Below are 22,375 nucleotides of genomic sequence, written 5' to 3'. Positions count from 1 at the left end.
ACACAGTGGGTCACACACAGAAGATATTAGTGTTTGGGGGGGGGCTGTCCAGATCTCTTCCTCTTGCTTTAAACAAATAAATATTTGTATACGTTTTGTATTTTTGCCTCTGTTTTATCTGCGTTACTTTTGAGAAATGCAGAACTTAATAAATATGATAAACACTTTTGGCCCCTCTGGCTTACTGTATGCAGGACATATCTTGGTGGGCAAAACGCAGTAAGAGGGTCCTTTTATGTTTCAGTAATGACCGTTCCAGCAGCGGAGGCGACTATATCACGTGTAAGGACATACGTGTACGGCCAAAAAGATCAGCCGTGGGTGAGGAAAGGGGGGGGCAAATGTATATGGTGGGGGGTTTCTGCAGAATCCCCCCCAAGCATTTGCAAAGGTGACACCGTGTACATTTAAAGGGACCCTGCAGCTATCATATGCATTAAATTAATTGATTTTTAGGGATTAGTTGTCATGTAAAAGAAAAAAAGGGGGGCTGATAAGAAAAATGAATTAAAAACCCATAAAAAAACCAGAATAACTTTTTTTTTTTATGCGATCAAACCTCCAGATAACAGAAGAGATACAGCGATGTTTATTAGCGTAACGTACTAGAAGTAGCGGACGCGTTGATAGTAACGACACTTTCTCTTTGTTCCTTTTCTGAAGGCAGGAAACGCGGCCGGTCTCGTTACTTTATCAGAAAGAGAGAATCTTTTCGCTAGAAATCAGAGCTGTGCCTAAAAAAACAATATTCTTTTTTTTTTTTAATCAGCAAAACTTAAGCAGCCAGTGTGTTGGGCTAGCGATAACAGAAACTCGGGTAATATACTTCTCATTTGTTTCTTTTTCCGTAACCAAAGCGGTTAATGGACAAGAAACACTAAACGGATCTTAATGTGTCCGGCTTGGAGGAGAGAAGGGGGGGGTGGAAACATTTAAATACTTAGAGGGATTTAACAAAGTACAGGAGGGACGTTTATTCCAAAGGAGGAGAACAGAGGCTTAGATGGAATGGAAGTTTTACGGAGAGGGTGGTAGATAAGTGGAACAGCCTCCCAGTAAAAGTGGTAGAGGGTAATACAGCGAGGGAATCTAAAGTGTAACTTATGGTTTGCGTAGGTTTGAGGCCACAATAGATAATACTCCCCAAAAAGGATTTGGATCCTATTTAAAAGAAGGCAGTAGGGTGACCACGTCACTTATTTTAGTATGTGGGGGGATCTCCTTCTGAGTCGCTGTTCAGGAACATGTTAACTGCATGCATGTCCATCGCGGTCACCCTGGCGTACGGTAAAGCGGTCCCCGAGTAACGCAAGCAGACACAGGTAGGGCCAATGGAGATGTTTATTCACAGACCTCGTTATAAATGAGCCAAGCATTCCTTTTATCACTGACTGGGCGCCCGGGGTTTGCCAATAACCACTCTTCAATCTTCCTGTAGAGGCGGAGAGCTTCCTCGCAGAGGTAGTGTGCACCGGTTTACCCTCCGCACCGAGGCAGAGGGAGAGAAGAACACTCGCTTTGCTTTACATACACAAACGGTCTCGCAGTCTCTTTGTTCTAATCGCTGGCACACCGTGACGATGGCAGAGAGTGGCAATCCACGATCGCTCCCCTTGTCCGTCTCCGAAGGCTCGCTACCAGGGGGGAGACATGGGCTGTGGGTTCTGGAGATAGGACATGACCACGGCGGAAATGGACAACCTGCACAGAAACGCATACAAGTTACACGACTTACGGCTCCCCGTAGCCATCGGTCATCTATGTCCCAAGACCTAAATTCTTAACCTAAAAGCCAGGTTCCAAAACATTAAACCAGTATACTAACGAACTTCCGTTTCATTCTTACTCCCATATAAAAGGAGACACGGTCAGGAAGCTTCTGCTATGGAAACTACCTATCACTGTCTGATTTTGTGTCACATGACAATTATTTCCAGAAAGTCATTTAGCAGTTTTAGGAATTCTGTTTCTAAAGTGTTACATTCAGCAGAGTTTTAGTTTTAAGTGAATACGGCCCCCCTCCCCAAACCAATTTGTATTGTAATCTCTTCTGTCTCTTTAAACAAGTCTTATTATACTTTTACCCCCATAGTAAAGCGCTGCTGCGGCGTAAGGCGGCGCTATTAAAAGGCAGCAGCGATAACATCGGCCGCCTATCGCCCAAGTGCTTTGGTTTCTTTATTTAAGACCTGCTGATTTATGGAGGTAATTAGCGGAAGCGAGGAAGCGGGAAGCCCCCCCCCCCCCATCTCGTTATACTCACATGAAGCTGCTCATCATCTGTTTAGTGTCTTCGGAGCTGCGTGAATTCGCGAAGCTGATGAATGAGCAGTAGACGGCGATCCAGGCGCACCACTTCAGCTGCCAGAGAGGAGCAAATATCACGCCAGCGTTAAAAGGACCCAAAATACCCCCCCCCCGTATTAATACCGAGCGTGTAACGTTTTATTTGATTTATCCATGGAAATGAATGGGTTAAAAAAAGACAAATAACGATAATCTTTTTAAAAGAGGAAACTACTGGGCAAAGTTCTAAATGGGAAATAACGGAGCAGGAACATTCCTTGGTTTCCATGGTGAATGCTCCAGAATGAACATTCCATTGAAATTAATAGATAACCCCGCGTGTTTAAATATTATGTATCCTCCCCAGTCGGCCACCACTTCAACCCAGAAGGGCCACTCCATTGAGGATCACTCCACATGTCAGGGTTGCCTTCGGTCTCGGCATGTCTAATGCATGTTCCATGTTATTGTATAAAGCACTACGGAATTTGCCGGTGCTCTATAAGTAACGTGTAATAATATATAATATATATATGTGTAATAATATAATATATAGCATTGAGGGAAGGTATCTTAACTTTGTTTTCATTCGATCTACACGTTTATTCCTCCCCAGTAAATTATCTCCGCTGTATCGTTAACGTGTTGATTTGTTCGGGCAGTCTTTCTAAGGGGCGGGTGAGTAGACGTTAGGGAGTTTCAGGACAGGATATTAGATAACGCCGGCCTCGCCATCCTGAGATACAGATCTCTGGACCAATTACACAGATTGGCAAACAGAAAGCACACGCCGCAGATTCAATTAACGAAGTTCTCCTAAAATAGCAAGTTTTTCTTGGAAGGGAAACTCCCACTCAGACAGCTTCACATCTGCTATTTGTATGAGTTCTCCCTCTGTTATCCGAGTCCGGCGTAACCAGACAAACACCCCGACTCCTTATAACATGCCCTGTTAGAAACAATAGAATTGCCCAGTCTTAATCACCCACCCGGACACTCTGACTAATGAAAGTCTATGGAGGAACCGACTTTAAGCTGATTCTTTATGGCAGTGATAATAGCGCGGTGTTGGAGCAGGGAAAGTCACCCAAAATATCACATGACTGATAACAATGGCGGCCTCCAGGATGCCGATACACCTGGGGGTTGTTACTGTGTACAGCGCCAGGGGGAGGTCATTAATGTGTACAGTGCCCGGGGCTATGCTCAAGGAGATTTTTTTCCACTTTTATAGTATTTAGTTATTGTTGCACATCAGGTGTTGGGACTCCATATCTTTATTATATTAATTGATATTATTATTGTGTATAACCCCCTCCTCTTGCTGAATTATTAGTATCCGCGGGTCGCAGGCACCGATTTACCCCGCACCGAGGCACGTGGCTTGCTAATGGTACACGTACGCACCCGAGAAGATACGATAACAAGAATCAGATGATTGCTTGGATTGGGAAATATGTACCATGTAATAAGCGTTACGCAACTCATCTGTGTAACGCTTCATACACACACCCTTCTCAAGAAATGGATGAAAACGGCAGAAAAAACGCACAAAATGTGAAGCGGAATTATTTCTGGGTGGGCAGCCATATAAACATTGTTTCTAATAATATAAAAAATAATAATAATAATAAATAATATTCAGTGCACATTTTTTGTACACAATACAAACAATGGGTCGCATTCTAACTGCTTTATGAATAAATGCAAACTGAAACTGGATCATTTGCTTGGGTTGGATCAGCTGTCACAGATATTTATCAGATGGGGAGGGGGGCTAATTAATCAGAAAACAACGATTACAGACCCAGCGTGAGATAATCTGAGAGCAGACAAGCTGAACGAAACGCTACGCTAGCCAAACGGCCAACAAATACACAATACATGCTTCCGGGTTCTCACCTTAAGCATCAGGCCACACATGCTGAAAATCATACCCAGCAGGTTCATGTAATCCGGCGTGGGGTCGTCCAGGGTCGGGGAGTTCTCCGTCGTGGGAGGTTTGTACCTGGCGACACATAGATTTTTTTTATTATTTTTTTTTTACTGTAATAGCTGTCAGAAACCGGCAAGGACGGCAGATTATTGGGCACGTTTTACCCAGATGCAACATTTTAAGGCTTTATAAACTAATCCAGATAATCGAAACACTTTCATAATGTATGTTATAAATATCATAATATGTGATGCTATCCGGGGGCTTGAATACCCACCACAACTCAAACAAAACACACACATATATAATATATTAGATACTTAAGTGAAGAAAAACAAAAATATTTTAAATATATGCGTTATATATCGATTTATATAGCGCCATCGTGTGCTGCAGCGCTGTACAAAGGGTAAACAGGACACAACAAGCAGTAAATAACAGAGATAACAGAGGGCCCGGCCCTCAGGGGCACTCACACTCGTATAACTAAGTATAGCGAAACCAGACGAGGCGTATTACTTTGCTTTAATCCCAACCCGAAGCGCACGCTCGTGGAACTCAAGGAGTTAATCGGCCTTCTACCCTTTACAAATCCCAGGTTTAAGTCGAGGAGCCTGACGATAGGAAAACAGGCGGCAGCGGCCATGGGCGTTAATCTCATCCATTCTGTGTCAGAGGAAGCCAGCTGCCATTTGCTAATTAACCCCTTCAGTACCAAGGGTTCTTAGTACCCCCCCAAAAAGTGGGTTTAATAAAGATCCCCCTATTCCACGTTCGATGTACTTTTCTATACTCTCTTCGTTCCGCTTCCGCCTGCACTGATCACACTGTGATCAGCAAGCAAGGCTCCATAGACAGCAATGCGTGCGAACGGCCAGCAGGGGGATGCGGCAGCACGAACGTCAGTACCGGTACGTCCTAATGGGCTTTTAAGCACAGCATTTTAGGATGTACTGGTGGGTCCATATGGGTGTGAAGGGGTTAAAGATTCTGTTCCACTTAGACAAGATCATTAATTGCACTTTATATTATGCAAGGAAGACAAGTTTCATCACATAAAAACAACATAGAAACTTAAGAAGCATTTTCGGTTTCTGTGGCAACAGCCTATGAGTGCTTGCTTTTGTGTCACATGACAATTAAGCATTCCTCGCAAAATTGTAGAGGATTAAATATTTGTTTCTAGGGATTCAGCAGTAAGAGGACTGATGTCTCATGCGGCTTTTAGTAACAGACGAAGAGCAGAGTAGGTGGAACTGCCCCGTGAATACCCCAAGGTGCCGGGGCAGTTTCTGTGAACCCAGATATGGTGTCGATCTCAATCACTGCAGCTTAACGGAAGGAATGACCGTAGCAAGCGATTAATAACCGCTCCTAGACCATGAAACTGATCCCTGATGATGCAGGAAAGGCGTCCTTCAGGTTTATTGTTTCCTTTCCATTACGAGATTAGAACTTGGCCTCCAAAGCCACGCAAGGTCCCCCCCCCCAGATATTTCTCATCCTCAGCGACAGGCAGAAAAGGACGAGTTTCAGGGAACCTGCGCCGGTGTGAGCTACGGAACACAGCATGATGTATATCCAAAATCAGTCCTCCCGACTTTTTTCCCCCTTGCTCGCTCTGCGGCCTTAACCCTGTCGCCTTTGCTCGCTCCGCGGCCTTAGTCCTCTCGCCTTTTCCTCCTTTGCTCGCTCCGCGGCCTTAGTCCTCTCGCCTTTTCTCCCTTTGCTCGCTCCGTGCCCTTAGTCCTCTTGCCTTATCCACCTTTGCTCGCTCCGCTTCCTTAGTCCTCTTGCCTTTTCCACCTTTGCTCGCTCCGTGGCCTTAGTCCTCTCGCCTTTTCTCCCTTTGCTCGCTCTGCTTCCTTAGTCCTCTCGCCTTTTCCACCTTTGCTCGCTCTGCGGCCTTAATCCTCTCGCCTTTTCCTCCTTTGCTCGCTCCACTTCCTTAGTCCTCTTGCCTTTTCCACCTTTGCTCGCTCCGCGGCCTTAATCCTCTCGCCTTTTCCTCCTTTGCTCGCTCTGCGGGCCTTAGTCCTCTCGACTTTTCCTCCTTTGCTCGCTCCGCAGCCTTAGTCCTCTTGCCTTTTCCACCTTTGCTCGCTCCGTGGCCTTAGTCCTCTCGCCTTTTCTCCCTTTGCTCGCTCTGCTTCCTTAGTCCTCTCGCCTTTTCCACCTTTGCTCGCTCCGCGGCCTTAGTCCTCTCGCCTTTTCTCCCTTTGCTCGCTCCGTGCCCTTAGTCCTCTTGCCTTATCCACCTTTGCTCGCTCCGCTTCCTTAGTCCTCTTGCCTTTTCCACCTTTGCTCACTCCGTGGCCTTAGTCCTCTCGCCTTTTCTCCCTTTGCTCGCTCTGCTTCCTTAGTCCTCTCGCCTTTTCCACCTTTGCTCGCTCTGCGGCCTTAATCCTCTCGCCTTTTCCTCCTTTGCTCGCTCCACTTCCTTAGTCCTCTTGCCTTTTCCACCTTTGCTCGCTCCGTGCCCTTAGTCCTCTCGCCTTTTCCTCCTTTGCTCGCTCCGCGGCCTTAGTCCTCTCGCCTTTTCTCCCTTTGCTCGCTCCGTGCCCTTAGTCCTCTTGCCTTATCCACCTTTGCTCGCTCCGCTTCCTTAGTCCTCTTGCCTTTTCCACCTTTGCTCGCTCCGTGGCCTTAGTCCTCTCGCCTTTTCTCCCTTTGCTCGCTCTGCTTCCTTAGTCCTCTCGCCTTTTCCACCATTGCTCGCTCCGCGGCCTTAATCCTCTCGCCTTTTCCTCCTTTGCTCGCTCCGCGGCCTTAATCCTCTCGCCTTTTCCTCCTTTGCTCGCTCTGCGGCCTTAATCCTCTCGCCTTTTCCTCCTTTGCTCGCTCTGCGGCCTTAGTCCTCTCGCCTTTTCCTCCTTTGCTCGCTCCGCAGCCTTAGTCCTCTTGCCTTTTCTCGCTCTGTGGCTTCAGTCCTCTTGTCTCTGTCCTGTTGCTCATTCATTGCCCTTGTTTGCCTCTCATTTCTCTCCCCTCCCCCATTACTTTCTTCCCCTCCTATGACGCTTCCTACTCCTGGCTCTTCAGGTTGGCATCACGTGTAATAAGCCCCCCAATCCCAGACACAGCCCCCGTCCTCACCTCTGCACTTTCCCCGGCCTCCTCGGGTCGCTTCCACCGTTCCCAGTCATCTTTCCTCGACCGCTCTCCGCCTCCGTGTACTCTAAGCCAGCTGCTTACTTGCCAGATCTACTTCCGCCACAGGAACAGCACGTGATCCACCCGGAACCGGAAGCACTCGCAACATCCCACATGAGTCTTGTTTACACTGTAAAGAGGGTACCGGCTCAGCTGCTTCGGTCCTGGCGGTTGTGTATGTGGGGCTGCAGGCGGTAATATCAGAGGGGCATGTACTGACCGGTATCACCCCCTGGGAGGATAACTCCACCCCGCTGCTACTGACATGTCTTACCCGGCCCCCAAACCCAAACCCCCCGAGCTGCCCCGGGTGCTGCAGCGCAGATTGGACTGTAACCAGGGGGCGGTGCGAGCCGTGAGATTCAATGGTGAGTGTCCAAGAGCTTGCAATCTATTGCAGACTGCGCTTGTAGGGGGAGCAGAGACAGATAATACGTTTGTATGTGATTGTATAGACTACAATTCCCATCATGCTATGGGCGGCAATGATGTCAGGACCACAGTGTGTGTAAAACCTGCAGCCATGTATATGATTGCTGTGTATGTACAGAACTCTCTCCCTAATAATATTTTGCCTCATTTCATGCCATGAACACTTAATTGTCATGTGACACAGGAGCAGGCACTGATAGGTAGCTGCCTTTTTAAGAAACTTAAAAAAATCTGGGGAGCAGTGAATGACAGATCTGCTGGGGCTTATTTGCTTAATGGAGAGTTGGGTTAATGTTTTGCCTCCCAAGTGGAACATCTGCTTTAACCCCCTCGGTTTAGCAACCGTCCGTATAGATTCTATACATTTACACCCCTCCCCCTCTGTCCTCCAGTTGACGGTAATTACTGTATGACGTGCGGCAGCGATAAGTCCCTGAAGCTGTGGAATCCGCACAAGGGAACCATGCTGAAGACGTACAGCGGGCACGGCTACGAGGTACTGGATGCAGCAGGGTGAGTACCCGTCACCCAGCCAATCATGTCCCATCTCACCTTGCCCTGCGGCTGATGGACTACAGGTCCCATGATCCTCACGTGGTCATGCTGAGTATGTTGGGAAATGTAGTTTAGCTTAATGTTCTGTTGTGTAACTGCTATTACTTTAAAGGGACACTCCAGCCATCAGAAGCACTTTAATGTCCCCCTTGTAAATGCTTGGGGGGGGGGGATTATGCAGCATTTGCCCCCTTACCCCCCCCTTCTCCCCCAATCAGATGCAGCGCTGGCCCGGTGAACATTACGGGGGTAATAAGCGATTTCCTGACACTGATTGGCTGCTTCCGGGTAAAGTTACAAATCCGATCACCCGCTGCGAGTAGTACAGACATGGCACCTTTTCCCCGCACAGGTCGTGTGATAACAGCCAGCTGTGCTCCTGCAGCTCAGACAAGACGGTCATTCTGTGGGATGTCGCGCAGGGTCAGGTGATCAGGAAGTTTCGAGGACATGCCGGGGTGAGCGGCTCTCTACCCACCCTGTATGTATTCCCACTGGCGTCACCCATCACACGCTAACTACATGTCTCTCCCCCCCTGCAGAAGGTGAACTGCGTGCAGTTTAACGAGGAGTCCACGGTCATCATGTCAGGTACCGATCACACTGCGCCACTTCCATAACTAGATCTGTGAAACCAGCCATTGGGAGCACCGGCCGCTTGTAACCTCAGTCACCACCATGTCACATGTCACATGTCACATGGTGTCTCTTCTCTTCCTGATCATCACTGTTTTCATTCCAGGCTCCATTGACTCTTCTATAAGGTGCTGGGATTGCCGCTCCCGTAGGCCGGAGGCTATTCAAATCATGGATGAAGCCAAAGATGGAGTCTCCAGCATCAAAGTATCAGACCATGAGATCCTGGCTGGGTGCGTGTCTGTTCACCCGCGCCATCGCTCCCTCCCGTCCATCACCCTGCGGGGGGGGGGGGGACAGACTCCGTGCCCCATAGCCCCCTCTGTCACCCTGCGGTGGGAGGGGCACCCATTGGTGAGATGTTCTTGGCCCTGAAGGGGTGAGTCACTGTGGTTCTTCCTTCTCTCCCTCATCTAGGTCAGTAGATGGGAACGTGCGCCGCTACGACCTCCGGAAAGGGGAAATGTGTGCAGATTATCTTGGCAGTAAGTCCTGTTACAGCGGGGTAATTATACCGTCTGCCTGGGGCAGTCTGATGGCTTCACATCAGGGCTGTGTGTTTGTTTATCCAACTGCAAAGCGGCTTCCTAACGAGCTCATTAATATTCACACTAACGAAGAGTATTACGAGACGGAAAACAAATTCCTGAATACATGCGATATATCAAGATACTCGGTATTATTATACAGCGCGGGGTTCATTATCAGTGTATAGATACTCGGTATTATTATACAGCGCGGGGTTCATTATCAGTGTATAGATACTCGGTATTATTATACAGCGCGGAGCGTTCATTATCAGTGTATAGATACTCGGTATTATTATACAGCGCGCGGGGTTCATTATCAGTGTATAGATACTCGGTATTATTATACAGTGCGGGGTTCATTATCAGTGTATAGATACTCGGTATTATTATACAGCGCGGGGCGTTCATTATCAGTGTATAGATACTCGGTATTATTATACAGCGCGGGGTTCATTATCAGTGTATAGATACTCGGTATTATTATACAGTGCGGGGTTCATTATCAGTGTATAGATACTCGGTATTATTATACAGCGCGGGGCGTTCATTATCGGTGTATAGATACTCGGTATTATTATACAGCGGGGGGTTCATTATCAGTGTATAGATACTCGGTATTATACACCGCGGGGGTTCATTATCTGTGTATAGATACTCGGTATTATTATACAGCGCGGGGGGTTCATTATCAGTGTATAGATACTCGGTATTATTATACAGCGCGGGGCGTTCATTATCAGTGTATAGATACTCGGTATTATTATACAGCGCGGGGGGGTTATTATCAGTGTATAGATACTCGGTATTATTATACAGCGCGGGGGGGTTATTATCAGTGTATAGATACTCTGTATTTTTATAGGGGGGTTATTATCAGTGTATAGATACTCGGTATTATTATAGGGGGGTTATTATCAGTGTATAGATACTCGGTATTATTATATGGGAGGGTTATTATCAGTGTATAGATACTTGGTATTATTATATGGGGGGGTTATCATCAGTGTATAGATACTCGGTATTATATGGGGGTTATTATCAGTGTATAGATACTCGGTATTATTATATGGGGGTTATTATCAGTGTATAGATACTCGGTATTATTATAGGGGGGGTTATTATCAGTGTATAGATGCTCGGTATTATTATAGGGGGGGTTATTATCAGTGTATAGATACTCTGTATTATTATACGGGGGGGTTATTATCAGTGTATAGATACTCGGTATTATTATATGGGGGGGTTATTATCAGTGTATAGATACTCGGTATTATTATAGGGGGGGTTTATTATCAGTGTATAGATACTCGGTATTATTATAGGGGGGTTTATTATCAGTGTATAGATACTCGGTATCTCTCACCGTTGTTTTGTGCCGCAGACCCCATCACCTGTGTGAGTTTCAGTCGGGACGCGCAGTGTGTTCTGGTCTCCTCGCTGGACTCGATGCTGCGTCTCCTGGATAAAGGCAGCGGGGAGCTGTTGGGCGAGTAAGTGCCGTGCGGGAGACGGGGCCCTAAGTGATGTGTGTGGGGGGGGGCGCAGCTAAGTGGCAGCAGCCGTCTTGCACCAACACAATAACTCCCGCCTGTCCTGTTTATTTATGGCCAGGCTCTCAATTCTCCGACTGTCCCTGCTGTACTTCGTTAAATCCCTTTATGTATTTAAATGCCCCCCCCCGGCTGTGGGTTGTAGGGGTTTCTTGCTGACACGCTCTGTTCCGCAGATACACGGGACATCAGAACCAGAGCTATAAGCTGGACAGCTGCCTCAGCGAGAAGGACACCCACGTCGTGAGCTGCTCTGAGGACGGGACGGTCTGCTTTTGGGACTTGGTGGAGGTGAGGACAGAAGCAGCTAGCGGGGGTAGGGAAGGTCCAGAGTCAGACAAGGGCCCCTGGCCCTCAACTCCACAAAGTATGTGCACACATCACTGATTTCACCTATTTTATTTGCTTAGTTTAGTTAATTAACCCCTTTGTGACGCAGGACGTAGTGCTACATTCCAGAATTCCAGTATTTGAGACCTGAGGACGTAATAATACGTCCTGTTACTTTAATCATCAACCGGACTAAATCCTGGCCTGTGAATGGGAGATTAGGCCGTCAACTGCCCTATTCATTTAATATTTACCCTATAACTGCCCAAACGAATGAAAAGCTTAGGTTAATGAGGCGTGTCGCAGTGCATGATAGGTATACCCCCTCCCCCCAACATAAATGATCCTAAATGATGGATTATATAGATTAATATGGTTTGTGGGGGTACATTAAATGAGAGTGGGGGGAATAACATCTCACACAAGTGTGGCAAAATAGTTTTCTTATTGATTGATATGGCGCCAGCATATTCCACAGCGCTGTACAATGAGCCGGATCCTTGCCTATCCCTGTGCCCTCTGTCTCTTCCCGCAGGGTTCTCTAGCACTAAAGCTGCGTGTTTGTAAAGGAGTTGTCCAATCGCTGTCGTTCCACCCCAGCGAGCCCTACCTGCTGACAGCGAGCGAGGGGGGCGTCCAGGTCTGGACGGGAGAATCGCCTGAAGGGGAAAGCACCGCCACAGAGGGTTAAAGCCCTTATTTCGTTAATTTTTTTTGTTTTTTACCACCCTAAAAAAAAAATTCAGTAAAATGTAGCTTTTGTGTCTTTGGAGATCGCCGCTTTTATTTTTTCACACGCTTTTCTTCTTTTCCACACGCAAGTCACATAAGCTTTCTCGGCATCTCCACACGCAAACATACAACTTAAATAACAGGAGAAAAATCATAAAATTAAGTAAAAGCGCAGCCTTGGTTATCAGCAGAGCCGTATTTACATATCTTTATCCCAGAGACGCTGCCGTATCTATTCTTATACGCGTCCCGGGGTCCCTGCGGGTTGGTGGTGTTCTGTGAATGGCCGTAGTTGCCCCGGTCCTGGCCCGTCCTCACAGGTGGACATTCCGAGTTGGAATGTTAGGGGGTGTTGGGTTCCAGGATCTGCCCCTCCCCCACTTCCACCGCCACAATCTTCTCAGTCCTGCTCCACCTTCTTCACCGTCTGACCGGTCAACTCCGTGTGCTTCTTGGCGAAGGTTTGCGCCACCAAGAGGGGGAAGACCAGGGTGGCATCCGCATAGACCTGCGACAAGACAAGAGGAGCCGTGAGCGTCACCAGCGACGGTGGATCGGTGACGGTTCTAAAGCCGCCATCAGTGTTTGCTGTCCTAACGTTATCTCCCGTCTCTTCACTGCTTACAGAGGTGGAATCGGCCAATCAGCAACTTAACAGAGAGAACAATGTCGTAACAGAGCGGGAAGTGAACTTATCTTCATCGGTCAAAACGTACTCTAGTGTATAAAACTATAAAACGTAGGATTTGGTAAAGTAACAAAGTAACGGTGCTCACGCATGTCTGGTCAGGTGATAGGAGGATTGATGACGTCAGGTGATGTCATTTTTCTGTACGAGTAAAAGGATGGACAGCCAATCATATTGCAGATGATGTTGAATGGGCTGGTGTAAGTATAATGGGTACGCAGTATGCATTTACCCTTGGGGGTCCTTCCTTTATTTTACAGAGAACCCCCTGTAACAACGTGGGGGGGGGCTATTTCAATGGTAGGGAATACGGGGCAGTACCAAGAAAACTTATCAATGAGAGAAAAAAAATTGTATCTCGACACCAAGTATACAATGATGTCATGAGTAACCTTTTTAAATACAGCGCTGCCCATCCCTTGTTTTATATTTTTGTTGTGAGGTCCTTTTTAATGCCTTTATTATTACGCCGTGATATAAGAGAGAGAGGCGATAAGACCTGCGCTATCAGTGCGAGGGAATGAGAGCGAAGCAATGCTTGGCTGGGCGGTGGTTCCTTGCGTGTGGATGTACGGGGCGACCCCCAAAATGGAGCTCATATAATAACAGACCTTTACGGGATGGGCGTCTATGCGGATCTTCCCCCAGGACACAGCCTCGTCCGGCCTCGCTCCGGCGTCCGAGCCATCGAACTCTTGGGCCGTGTTCACATAAACCGCATACTCAGCACCGTTCCTCTAGGGGGGGAGGAAAAAAGGGTTTGACAATCAAGGACAGGCGTAGGCGGGGATGCTGGGCTGTACCGGATAACTCGGCCGCCTCTAACTCACCATCAGGTTGGCGTTGGCAATGTGGTGCTTGATGAGTCCTCCACCCAAGATAATCATCCCCGTCTTCTTTGCAAAAATCACACGTGAGTTCAGACTGCGTATGTCTGGGGGGGGGAATATAGAGATCAGGCCGGTGTAAATACCCAAAGTCTATCCCGTCATCCCCCCTCTGAAATCATTCCGCACGGAACGCCGCTGAACTACAAACCACGGATGTTATTGGTCTTCAGAACATGAAGGGTTAAACCCTACGACCGGACGCACTAAGGTCAGGCACACGGCGGGCGGCAGGGACTCACCTTCCACAATGTCCAGCCTCAGCCCGGGTTTCTTGTAGGAGTGGAAATACATCATATCCCCGAGGGAGCCGTCGGTGAGAGCCGGGCTAAACACCGGGATGTCGTTCTTATCGCCCGGGAGAGAAAGTAAGGAAAATGGTCACAAACACATCGAGCAGGCGAGGAGAACGTCCATCTTTTAGGCTCTGCTTCTTCTCTTGCCTCTTCTTGTTTTTCTGCCTTCTTTCCTCTGCTTCTCTCTGGTATCAGCTCCGTTATCTAGGTAATTCCGCAAATGGGCGGAGCCACGGTTTTGCACCCTCCCCCGATTGGTAGAACGGGGTAGAGGCTCTGCCAGTGGTGAGTGCTGTGGCTCCGCCCTTTCGCAGAAGCACTCCAAGAGGCCAGAATATTGAGCATTCGAAGAAAGACGGGCGCAGAAGCAGTAATGCTCTGCAAGTCCGTCTGCAATCTTCTGGCTTCTTGGGGTGAAAATGGGCGGAGCCACGGCAAGCACTACGGTGACAGTGTCTCCCTCAATCCTCCAATCGGGGGAGGACGTGTGCCCATAGACTCCGCCCCTTTTGCGGTAGTACATGGATGATGGAGCCGATACTGGGGAGAAGTTGAGAGCAAGAGGCGGCAAGAAAAAAAAGCGGAGCTGCGGAAAAGGAGACGGTGACACGGCGAAGAAAGTAGGGAGACACTGAGAGAGTGAATGAGAGTGTAAGAGCGTGAATGACAATCCCCTAGCCTAAGTTGGCTATGAAAAAGCTGCTTTTATAATAGAGGAAATACGGTAACGTCGATTATGTACCTTTTGAGCCCAGTAGTACACAGAATCTGGGTGATTAATCTCTTTGCCCAGGCGGGCGATCATCTTGGACGGGGTCCACTTTGTGCCCTGTTGGAGAGGAGACGGGATGAGTAAACCTCGTTGGGAAACTGTATCGCTGAAATGATTTATCCCCGCGTTCGCCTCACCTCCGTGTCCTGCTCCAGCACCATCTGGTCCAGAATCGGTGTGACCCAATCTTCAAACATGCAGTAATTATTGTTAGGAATCAGGAGATTTCCAATCCTACGAGAAAAATAATGGGGTTTACTGATAATCCCCACCCCTCAACAACATTTGTGGGTCAGCAATTTCAATAGTTTAGAGATAACTTAATGGGGAGGAATAATAATGCTGATGCTGGGAACAGGAAGGTAAGAGGGCTGCTCCAATGGTATACGCATCAGGTGGGTTTCTCATACATTCTGAAGAAGCGTCTCTTCGGACACCATGATTCTTACCGGTTAATACCCCGCGGCCTCAGGTCTGCCCCTCTCAAGCTAAAATCACCCAAGTAGGTGGGAGCCAAACATTTAATGAAATCCTCTTCGATGCCTCCTGCTGTGGTGACGACGACATCGACCTGGGGGGCACAAGACAGAGGTTACAGGGGGAGTCCGTGGGGAAACATAGCCTGGAGCATAACCCCCAGCGCTGTATAAAATAATATAACCCCACCCCCAGCGCTGTATACAGTAATATAACCCCCCAGCGCTGTATACAGTAATATAACCCCCCAGCGCTGTATACAGTAATATAACCCCCCAGCACTGTATACAGTAATATAACCCCCCCAGCGCTGTATACAGTAATATAACCCCCCAGCGCTGTATACAGTAATAACCCCCAGGGCTGTATACAGTAATAACCCCCCAGCGCTGTATACAGTAATAACGCCCCAGCGCTGTATAGAGTAATATAACCCCCCAGTGCTGTATACAGTAATATAACCCCTGTGCTGTATACAGTAATATAACCCCCCAGCTCTGTATACAGTAATAACCCCCAGCGCTGTATACAGCAATAACCCCCAGCGCTGTATACAGCAATAACCCCCCGGCGCTGTATACAGTAATATAACCCCCCGGCGCTGTATACAGTAATATAACCCCCCAGCGCTGTATACAGTAATATAACCCCCCAGCGCTGTATACAGTAATATAACCCCCAGCGCTGTATACAGTAATATAACCCCCCAGCGCTGTATACAGTAATATAACCCCCCAGCGCTGTATACAGTAATATAACCCCCAGCGCTGTATACAGTAATAACCCCCAGCGCTGTATACAGCAATAACCCCCAGCGCTGTATACAGTAATATAACCCCCCAGCGCTGTATACAGTAATATAACCCCCCAGCGCTGTATACAGTAATATAACCCCCAGCGCTGTATACAGTAATATAACCCCCAGCGCTGTATACAGTAATATAACCCCCAGCGCTGTATACAGTAATATAACCCCCAGCACTGTATACAGTAATATAACCCCCCAGCGCTGTATACAGTAATATAACCCCCAGCGCTGTATACAGTAATATAACCCCCCAGCTCTGTATACAGTAATATAACCCCCAGCGCTGTATACAGTAATATAACCCCCCAGCGCTGTATACAGTAATATAACCCCCCCTGCGCTGTATACAGTAATTTTTTCCATTGCTCTCTAATGGCCGTCTCTGGAATGTTAATGTGAATCACACAGAGTCATGCGGGGACAGAACACTCTATGCATCAGGGATTAGATTATCCATAAGTAGGGTAACGAGGCGGTGACAGCACAGCCCGCCGCCCCCCACCAAAAGCCAAGTCTTTGGGGGCCAAATGCAAAAAAAAAATCTAAACGAAATACGATTCCTTATTCTTAGGCATATATCTGTGTATATATCCCGTATTTGCTCGATTATAAGACGACCCCCCCAAATTTTTAATATTAATTTAGAAGAAAAAGCCTGAATATAAGACGACCCTATAAGAGAAAAGTTTTACGACTAAATATTAATTCTCATGTAAACTATTTTTTCACATTTAATAAAAACTATGATAGCAAAAAATGCATTTTTTGTTTTTATTTCCTTTTATTTACCAACCTGCCCCCGGTTATGCACATCTGCCCCCCAGAAATGCCTTATACTCCCTATATGCCACTCTGTGTCCCTGCTATTCTTTTTAACCCACTATATGCCACTCTGCCTCCAGTTAAGCCCTTCTACCCCCCATATGTCACTCTTACCCCCCCCAACTTACCAGTGCTTCTCCCCATGTTGCAGACTCCTTGGTGTGTAGTGGTGGCAGCCTGTGAAGTTCTGCGCGATGCGCACAGACAACCCCCGCTGCTGCCGGCACTTCTGCCGGGGCTTCTATGAATGAGCACCAGAAGTAGTCTAGGCGCATCGCACAGACCTCCACCGGCTGCCAGAGAGGAGGATCCGGGTCCCTGCAGCGCTGCGGGGGATCTGGATCTTAGTCTTGTAGTCAGACATCTATTTGACGTCTGATTATAAGACGACCTCGAATATAAGACGAGGGGTATTTTTCAGAGCATTTGCAGTACAGTATATCTCATCTCTTATGTCTGCTCTGAGGGATCATGGGAAATAAAAGATTTGCACGAAATACCCTGCGATTGGCTGAAGCAGCTGTGATGTCACGGCTGGAAAGTAATTGAAGCGAGGGGAGGTCTCCGGCGTTGGGCTCCGGGACGGGTCTGTCACTCGCCTCATAAAGGCCGCTTTGTTCTGGGAACTAATGTGTTCTCCAAAGCGGACGCTGTAAACAAGCAAGCTGTCTGGAAGCCAAACCCCCCAAATGAACTGCCCTCCCACACCGCCAGCAGCCCCCGGGGCAGAACAACCTGAAGGCCTGAAGCTGCAACCCCTATTGTCCTCAGCCAACATTTGGCTGCTGCTGCTGGCGGCTCGAGACGCGTCGAGTCTCTTTATACATCACGTCATCACTCAAACTCCCTATTAATGCAGATGCCAAACTCCTCAGACCATTACTCCCATCACTACGAGCCATTAAATTCACGCAGATCTCATACCCCCGGACCCTCGAGTGTGCACTCACCATCTTGTGCTGCACCAGATACCGGATGGTCTCGCGCACTCCAGAGCTGATCAGGTTCGACGTGTATCCCAGGAAGATGACACAACCGTCAGGGGTGGCGAGCCTGCTGTCTATCTGCAGAGGGGGAGACGCACGTCACAGGAGTACACGGCCCCGCTTACTACATATATCTGAGGACCACCTAATGTCTCCTAGATTCAGGAGCCATACTGCTCTCACCGTATCAACCTCTACCACTTCTGCTGGGAGATGGTTCTACTTATCTACTACTCTCAACAAAGCACCTTTTCATTTATACATTCATTAATTCATTAATTACGATGCAATGCCAACACACACAAACACACACACACACATTTATATATACTCACACACACACACACGCACTCTCCTTCTCCCTGCCTCCCTCCGTGCTCCCTCCCGGTCCCGCTCCCTCCTCACCATGTTGTTGATCTCGCCCACCGCTTGCCCGAAGTGCGTGGCCTGGAAGCCCGTGGTGAGGAAGCTCTGCAGCAGCTTCTCGTAGTCGATGCCGCCGTTGAAGTCGTAGCCTCTGACCTGCGGCGTGCCCTCGGGTACCGAGTCACTGGGCATCAGTACCGCGCCCTTGGCGTCGTCGGGCTGCCCCTCGGCCATCGGTCTTTCCAGGGCCTGACAAGCAACGAGCAATCAATAATTATTCTCCGTATACATTTCACCTACACATACTATACGTACCCGACACGGACGGAACTTACAGCAAATACTAAAAGGGATGGCTCAGCCGTGACACATTAAATGCTTAATCTTTGTATTTTATTTTACAAAGCTGGTAATGGGGAAGATAAGTGGAACAGCCTCCCAGCAGAAGCGGTAGAGGGTAATACAGTGAGGGCGTTTAAACTTGAATGCGATAGACATACTGCTCCTGAATGTAAGACGAGACCAACGACTGAATAACGTATTTACAGCAGGAGAAAGAGACTAGACGGGGGCCGATTCTGCGTTTCTATGGCAATTATGTATATTTATTAAGCATATTTATGGTACCCCCCCCCTTACTGAATATACCCTGCAGGTATGGGCCGTGAGGAAGGGGGGTCATCTTTATTTATTAATTGGGCCTTCGTCACAGTTCCATTAGTGATATAGGTCTTTATATCGCTAGAATATCGGGAGTATATGGGCAGCCGGCTCAGCATGATGAGCCTTATAGTCACTCACTGAAGTTACCCCATATAGTGGGGTGAAAAGATTACCCCTGGGGCAGGCGGCACGGGGCAGGCAAAGGGTGCACTCAGCCCACAGAATACAAACACCGCGGTACGTACTTTCAAGATCCCGGCCCACATGCCGCATTCGTCTTCTTCTACGGAAGCCGGTACTGGCCGCAAACGTGGAGCTGTGGCGGGGCTATGAAGTGACACGCCCCCAACCAATCAGCGCGGGATAATTTGATTAAGTCACACCCCCGGGCGGAGTCACCGGGTAAACAGGTTCATGTACGGGAGCCCGCACATACCACATTACAGGAGCTCAGCCGGGTGATCGCCTTTGTGGGAGCGCTGCGCCGAGTATACTTCCCTGGTGTTTACAAGACAGTCCCTCTATCCTCCTACTCTGATGGGGAGGACTAAGTCACAATGTGTAAAGAAACAACAGAACATGTAATTGTGTAAATGGAATACAAAGTTTTAGTATACTGAGTTTGGGCTGAAGGCGCTTGCTGGAATCAGTACTTTGGAATTGGACACCCAATTCAAACACCTTTTTTGCCGGCCTGTCTCCAGCTCTGGGTTAGAGCCACAGCGTGACCGGTGGCGGTGACCTCATCAACCATACATAGCCATACGTAATCATACAGAAAATGGCTAAAATTAATAAAACATCAAATAACACGTTATTCAAGCAAAAATATCAACCATCGCATACTGGGAGTCATATACGGCCACAGGAGGCAGCTCCACACCATGTGACCCGGAGAATCTGCCCCTCAGGTTGGGGCAAAAACCCTGAGAGATCCCGCATACGTTTTATTGGCCTCCTCCTGGATCCAACAGGGTGGTGGAGGCCAAAGGCCGTCACCCCACCAGATAAGTCTTTATTGTTAGGCTTGCGCCCCCTGCTGTGACGTACAAAACTGGACATAATAATAAATACCTCCAGCCCTTGGACTAGAATGATAAAAAGTCTTCCCTCAACCAGCCAGAAGGTGGAACAGCCTCCCAGCAGAAGCGGTAGATGTTAATACAGAGGGGATCTAAACATGCATGGGACGGGCATACGGCTCCTGAATCTAAGACCCAAGGTTTGAGAACATTCTATGCGAGTCAAGGGTGCACGGTCTGCGCGACCCACCCATGGGTGAAGGCAAGGCTGGGAGAGGGCAGCATGTCATCCTTGAGTCCAGGGGATTAATGCCCCCCCCCAATGCTGATTCCAGCCAAAAGCCCCCGGCAGGTGGGGTAATACCGGCATCAAGCACCCCCTGCCAGCCTGTTCTACAAACACATTCACGAACCTCGTCCGGATGCGGCTCCTTACCTTTGCAGACATCGGTGCCGGCAGCTCTAGTGTGCGTCGGTCATTCAGCTCTCGGAATTAATAACTCGCTCTCCCCCCTCCCCGCCGCCCTCTCCCCATTCAGATTCTCCCACATTTACCAACCTCTCCCCTCGGGCAGTCAGAATACTTCCAAAAAAAAAAAAAAGAGTTTGAATTTGTGTTTCTGCAGATGGCGCCAAAGGGGAGGCCGTGCAGAGCGTCTCACCGCAGAACCCGGCAGCGGTTCCCACTACTCCCATCACACTCAGCTAAATGTTAGTACTGAACTTCATCAAGAAGTAGAGGGCTGTTGGTTCTGTAAGTCCTCCCAAACATTTTAAAAGTGCCCCATGGGGCAGAGGGCAGCACCGTTCACGTATCTCCCCCGTCCAGCCACCTTCCCACGTTCTGAAGCAGATGCTGGGTTATCGCGACGTTCTGTTTTTAAATATCGCGGGGTGGGCGCACGGACCCTGATCGATTTGACGTCTCGGCGAGATAATAACCAGGGATCTCCCTAACTGGCACACGAGTTCAGTAAAACTCATGATTATTCCATCCGAAACAGGATACTTTTATGTGAATCAACGCAATCTAGTTGAGTCACCTAGTAATACGAGTGTGTATCAGTGTATGGCGTTAGTATGTGTGTGCGCTTGTTACTGTATTGCGTTAGCGTGAGTGTGTGTCAGTGTATGGCGTTAGTATGTGTGCGCTTGTTACTGTATAGTGTTAGCGTGAGTGTGTGTCAGTGTATGGCGTTAGTATGTGTGTGCGCTTGTTACTGTATTGCGTTAGCGTGAGTGTGTGTCAGTGTATGGCGTTAGTATGTGTGTGCGCTTGTTACTGTATAGTGTTAGCGTGTGTGTCAGTGTATGGCGGTAGTATGTGTGTGCGCTTGTTACTGTATAGTGTTAGCGTGAGTGTGTGTCAGTGTATGGCGTTAGTATGTGTGTGCGCTTGTTACTGTATAGTGTTAGCGAGAGTGTGTGTCAGTGTATGGCGTTAGTATGTATGTGTGTTAGTGTATGATGCTAGAGTGTCACAGGTAAGCCTAGGGTTAGTGGTGCGGGGTAGAGGAGGGGGCAGCGTGTAAGTAATAGTATATGGCGTTAGAGTGAGTTTTTTGTGTTAAAGTGTGTTTTAGTTACAAAGGGAGGTGGGGGGGGTTGCTGAAGAAATCTTACACCCAGGTGCCGCTAACCCCAGGCTCACCGCTTATGTCTGTAACAATCTAGTACAGCGAGAAATGGGTTCATCTACCAAGAAATGGCTAATTAAGGAAGGTTGAATGACAAGCTGGGTTAACCCCTTCAAGTTGTTGTAGCGGATGCCGCAGCACACCCTCCGGGGTTTAGTGCATTCTTTGACCCGTCAGGGCTGTTCGGGCAGCAAAAGGCATCCAGAACTAGAGGTCGCGCATGGGTCCTTTCAGACCCCCAGGATCTCTTTTGAAACAGGGAAATCCTTGTGATGACGTCTCTAGAGAGGGGTTTGTGCCAAAGCGTAACGTTAGAGCGCGGCGGGCGTATCGGGGTGCGGCAACCCCCCCCGAGCAGATTCGCTCTCCGGGTCACAATAACGAGTGTGAGGAGCAGCGGTAAAACCTGATTGGAGATAAAAACCGCATTCTTTGGTATTTATTGTAATGACTACATACCCCAGGCCAAGTCGAAATAGGATAGCTACACGTCATGCCGCCATGATAAAGAAGAGCCCCCTTCCCACGTTTATCATAAGACTTCCTATAGATAACAGGTGCTCATTCTTACATTCTTTGGGGGGTATTTATTTAGAGCGGGAATACGTTTCAACTCCGCTCCTGCAGCAGAAGCTCACCGAGATCGGCCCCTCACAACGCATAGAACAGTCCGGGAGCGTGACTTCCTGTAGAACGTTCCCGCCTATTATTGAGAAAGGATCGTATCGATGGGTTTGCCGCGTGTCGTAATAGGTGCTCACAGGCTGAGGTCTGGAGGAAGGATCCCTCTCAGGAGACAGCTTCTTGGTAA

At 48.3% G+C, this 22,375-nt stretch overlaps 3 protein-coding genes across 5 annotated transcripts in view; 1 reads left to right on the top strand and 2 right to left on the bottom strand.

Moving 5' to 3' along the window:
- Nucleotides 1–7,459, bottom strand: part of WDR83OS (WD repeat domain 83 opposite strand) — a 123,356-nt gene extending 115,897 nt beyond the window's left edge. Inside the window, exons 1-4 of one of the 2 annotated variants that reach the window (XM_053464949.1) lie at nt 7,319–7,459; nt 4,189–4,294; nt 2,264–2,361; nt 1,590–1,701 (exon numbers count right to left, since the gene is read on the bottom strand). In XM_053464949.1, coding sequence (XP_053320924.1) covers nt 1,635–1,701; nt 2,264–2,361; nt 4,189–4,294; nt 7,319–7,368 — 321 coding nt within the window. In that variant the 5' untranslated portion in view covers nt 7,369–7,459 and the 3' untranslated portion in view covers nt 1,590–1,634. Of the gene's footprint in view, nt 1–1,325; nt 1,702–2,263; nt 2,362–4,188; nt 4,295–7,318 lie in introns of those variants that run through there. The other variant, XM_053464948.1, reaches the window with a different exon arrangement.
- Nucleotides 7,460–7,486: 27 nt separating this feature from the next.
- WDR83 (WD repeat domain 83) lies at nt 7,487–12,330 on the top strand. Its single transcript, XM_053464945.1, has 9 exons — nt 7,487–7,743; nt 8,200–8,320; nt 8,715–8,820; nt 8,905–8,953; nt 9,105–9,231; nt 9,416–9,483; nt 10,910–11,018; nt 11,255–11,369; nt 11,944–12,330. The coding sequence occupies exons 1-9, from the start codon at nt 7,641–7,643 to the stop codon at nt 12,097–12,099; spliced, it is 954 nt and encodes a 317-aa protein (XP_053320920.1). The 5' UTR covers nt 7,487–7,640; the 3' UTR covers nt 12,100–12,330.
- On the bottom strand, nt 12,166–20,439 carry DHPS (deoxyhypusine synthase). 2 transcript variants are annotated; one of them, XM_053464944.1, is made up of 10 exons: nt 20,364–20,439; nt 18,282–18,491; nt 17,841–17,954; nt 15,233–15,354; nt 14,921–15,017; nt 14,754–14,840; nt 13,958–14,063; nt 13,659–13,762; nt 13,440–13,565; nt 12,166–12,648 (listed from the first exon to the last, which is right to left on the bottom strand). In XM_053464944.1, exons 1-10 carry the CDS (start codon nt 20,373–20,375, stop codon nt 12,541–12,543), a joined length of 1,086 nt encoding a protein of 361 aa, XP_053320919.1. In that variant the 5' UTR covers nt 20,376–20,439; the 3' UTR covers nt 12,166–12,540. The 2 variants fall into 2 exon arrangements, with proteins under 2 accessions (XP_053320919.1, XP_053320918.1); XM_053464943.1 differs by lacking the exon at nt 20,364–20,439 and adding an exon at nt 19,151–19,218.
- Between the last annotated feature and the right edge of the window lie 1,936 nt (nt 20,440–22,375).

The sequence above is a fragment of the Spea bombifrons genome, chromosome 4 (assembly GCF_027358695.1).
Source record: "Spea bombifrons isolate aSpeBom1 chromosome 4, aSpeBom1.2.pri, whole genome shotgun sequence".
NCBI classification, from domain to species: domain Eukaryota; kingdom Metazoa; phylum Chordata; class Amphibia; order Anura; family Pelobatidae; genus Spea; species Spea bombifrons.
This window is presented reverse-complemented; position numbering and strand designations above follow the sequence as displayed.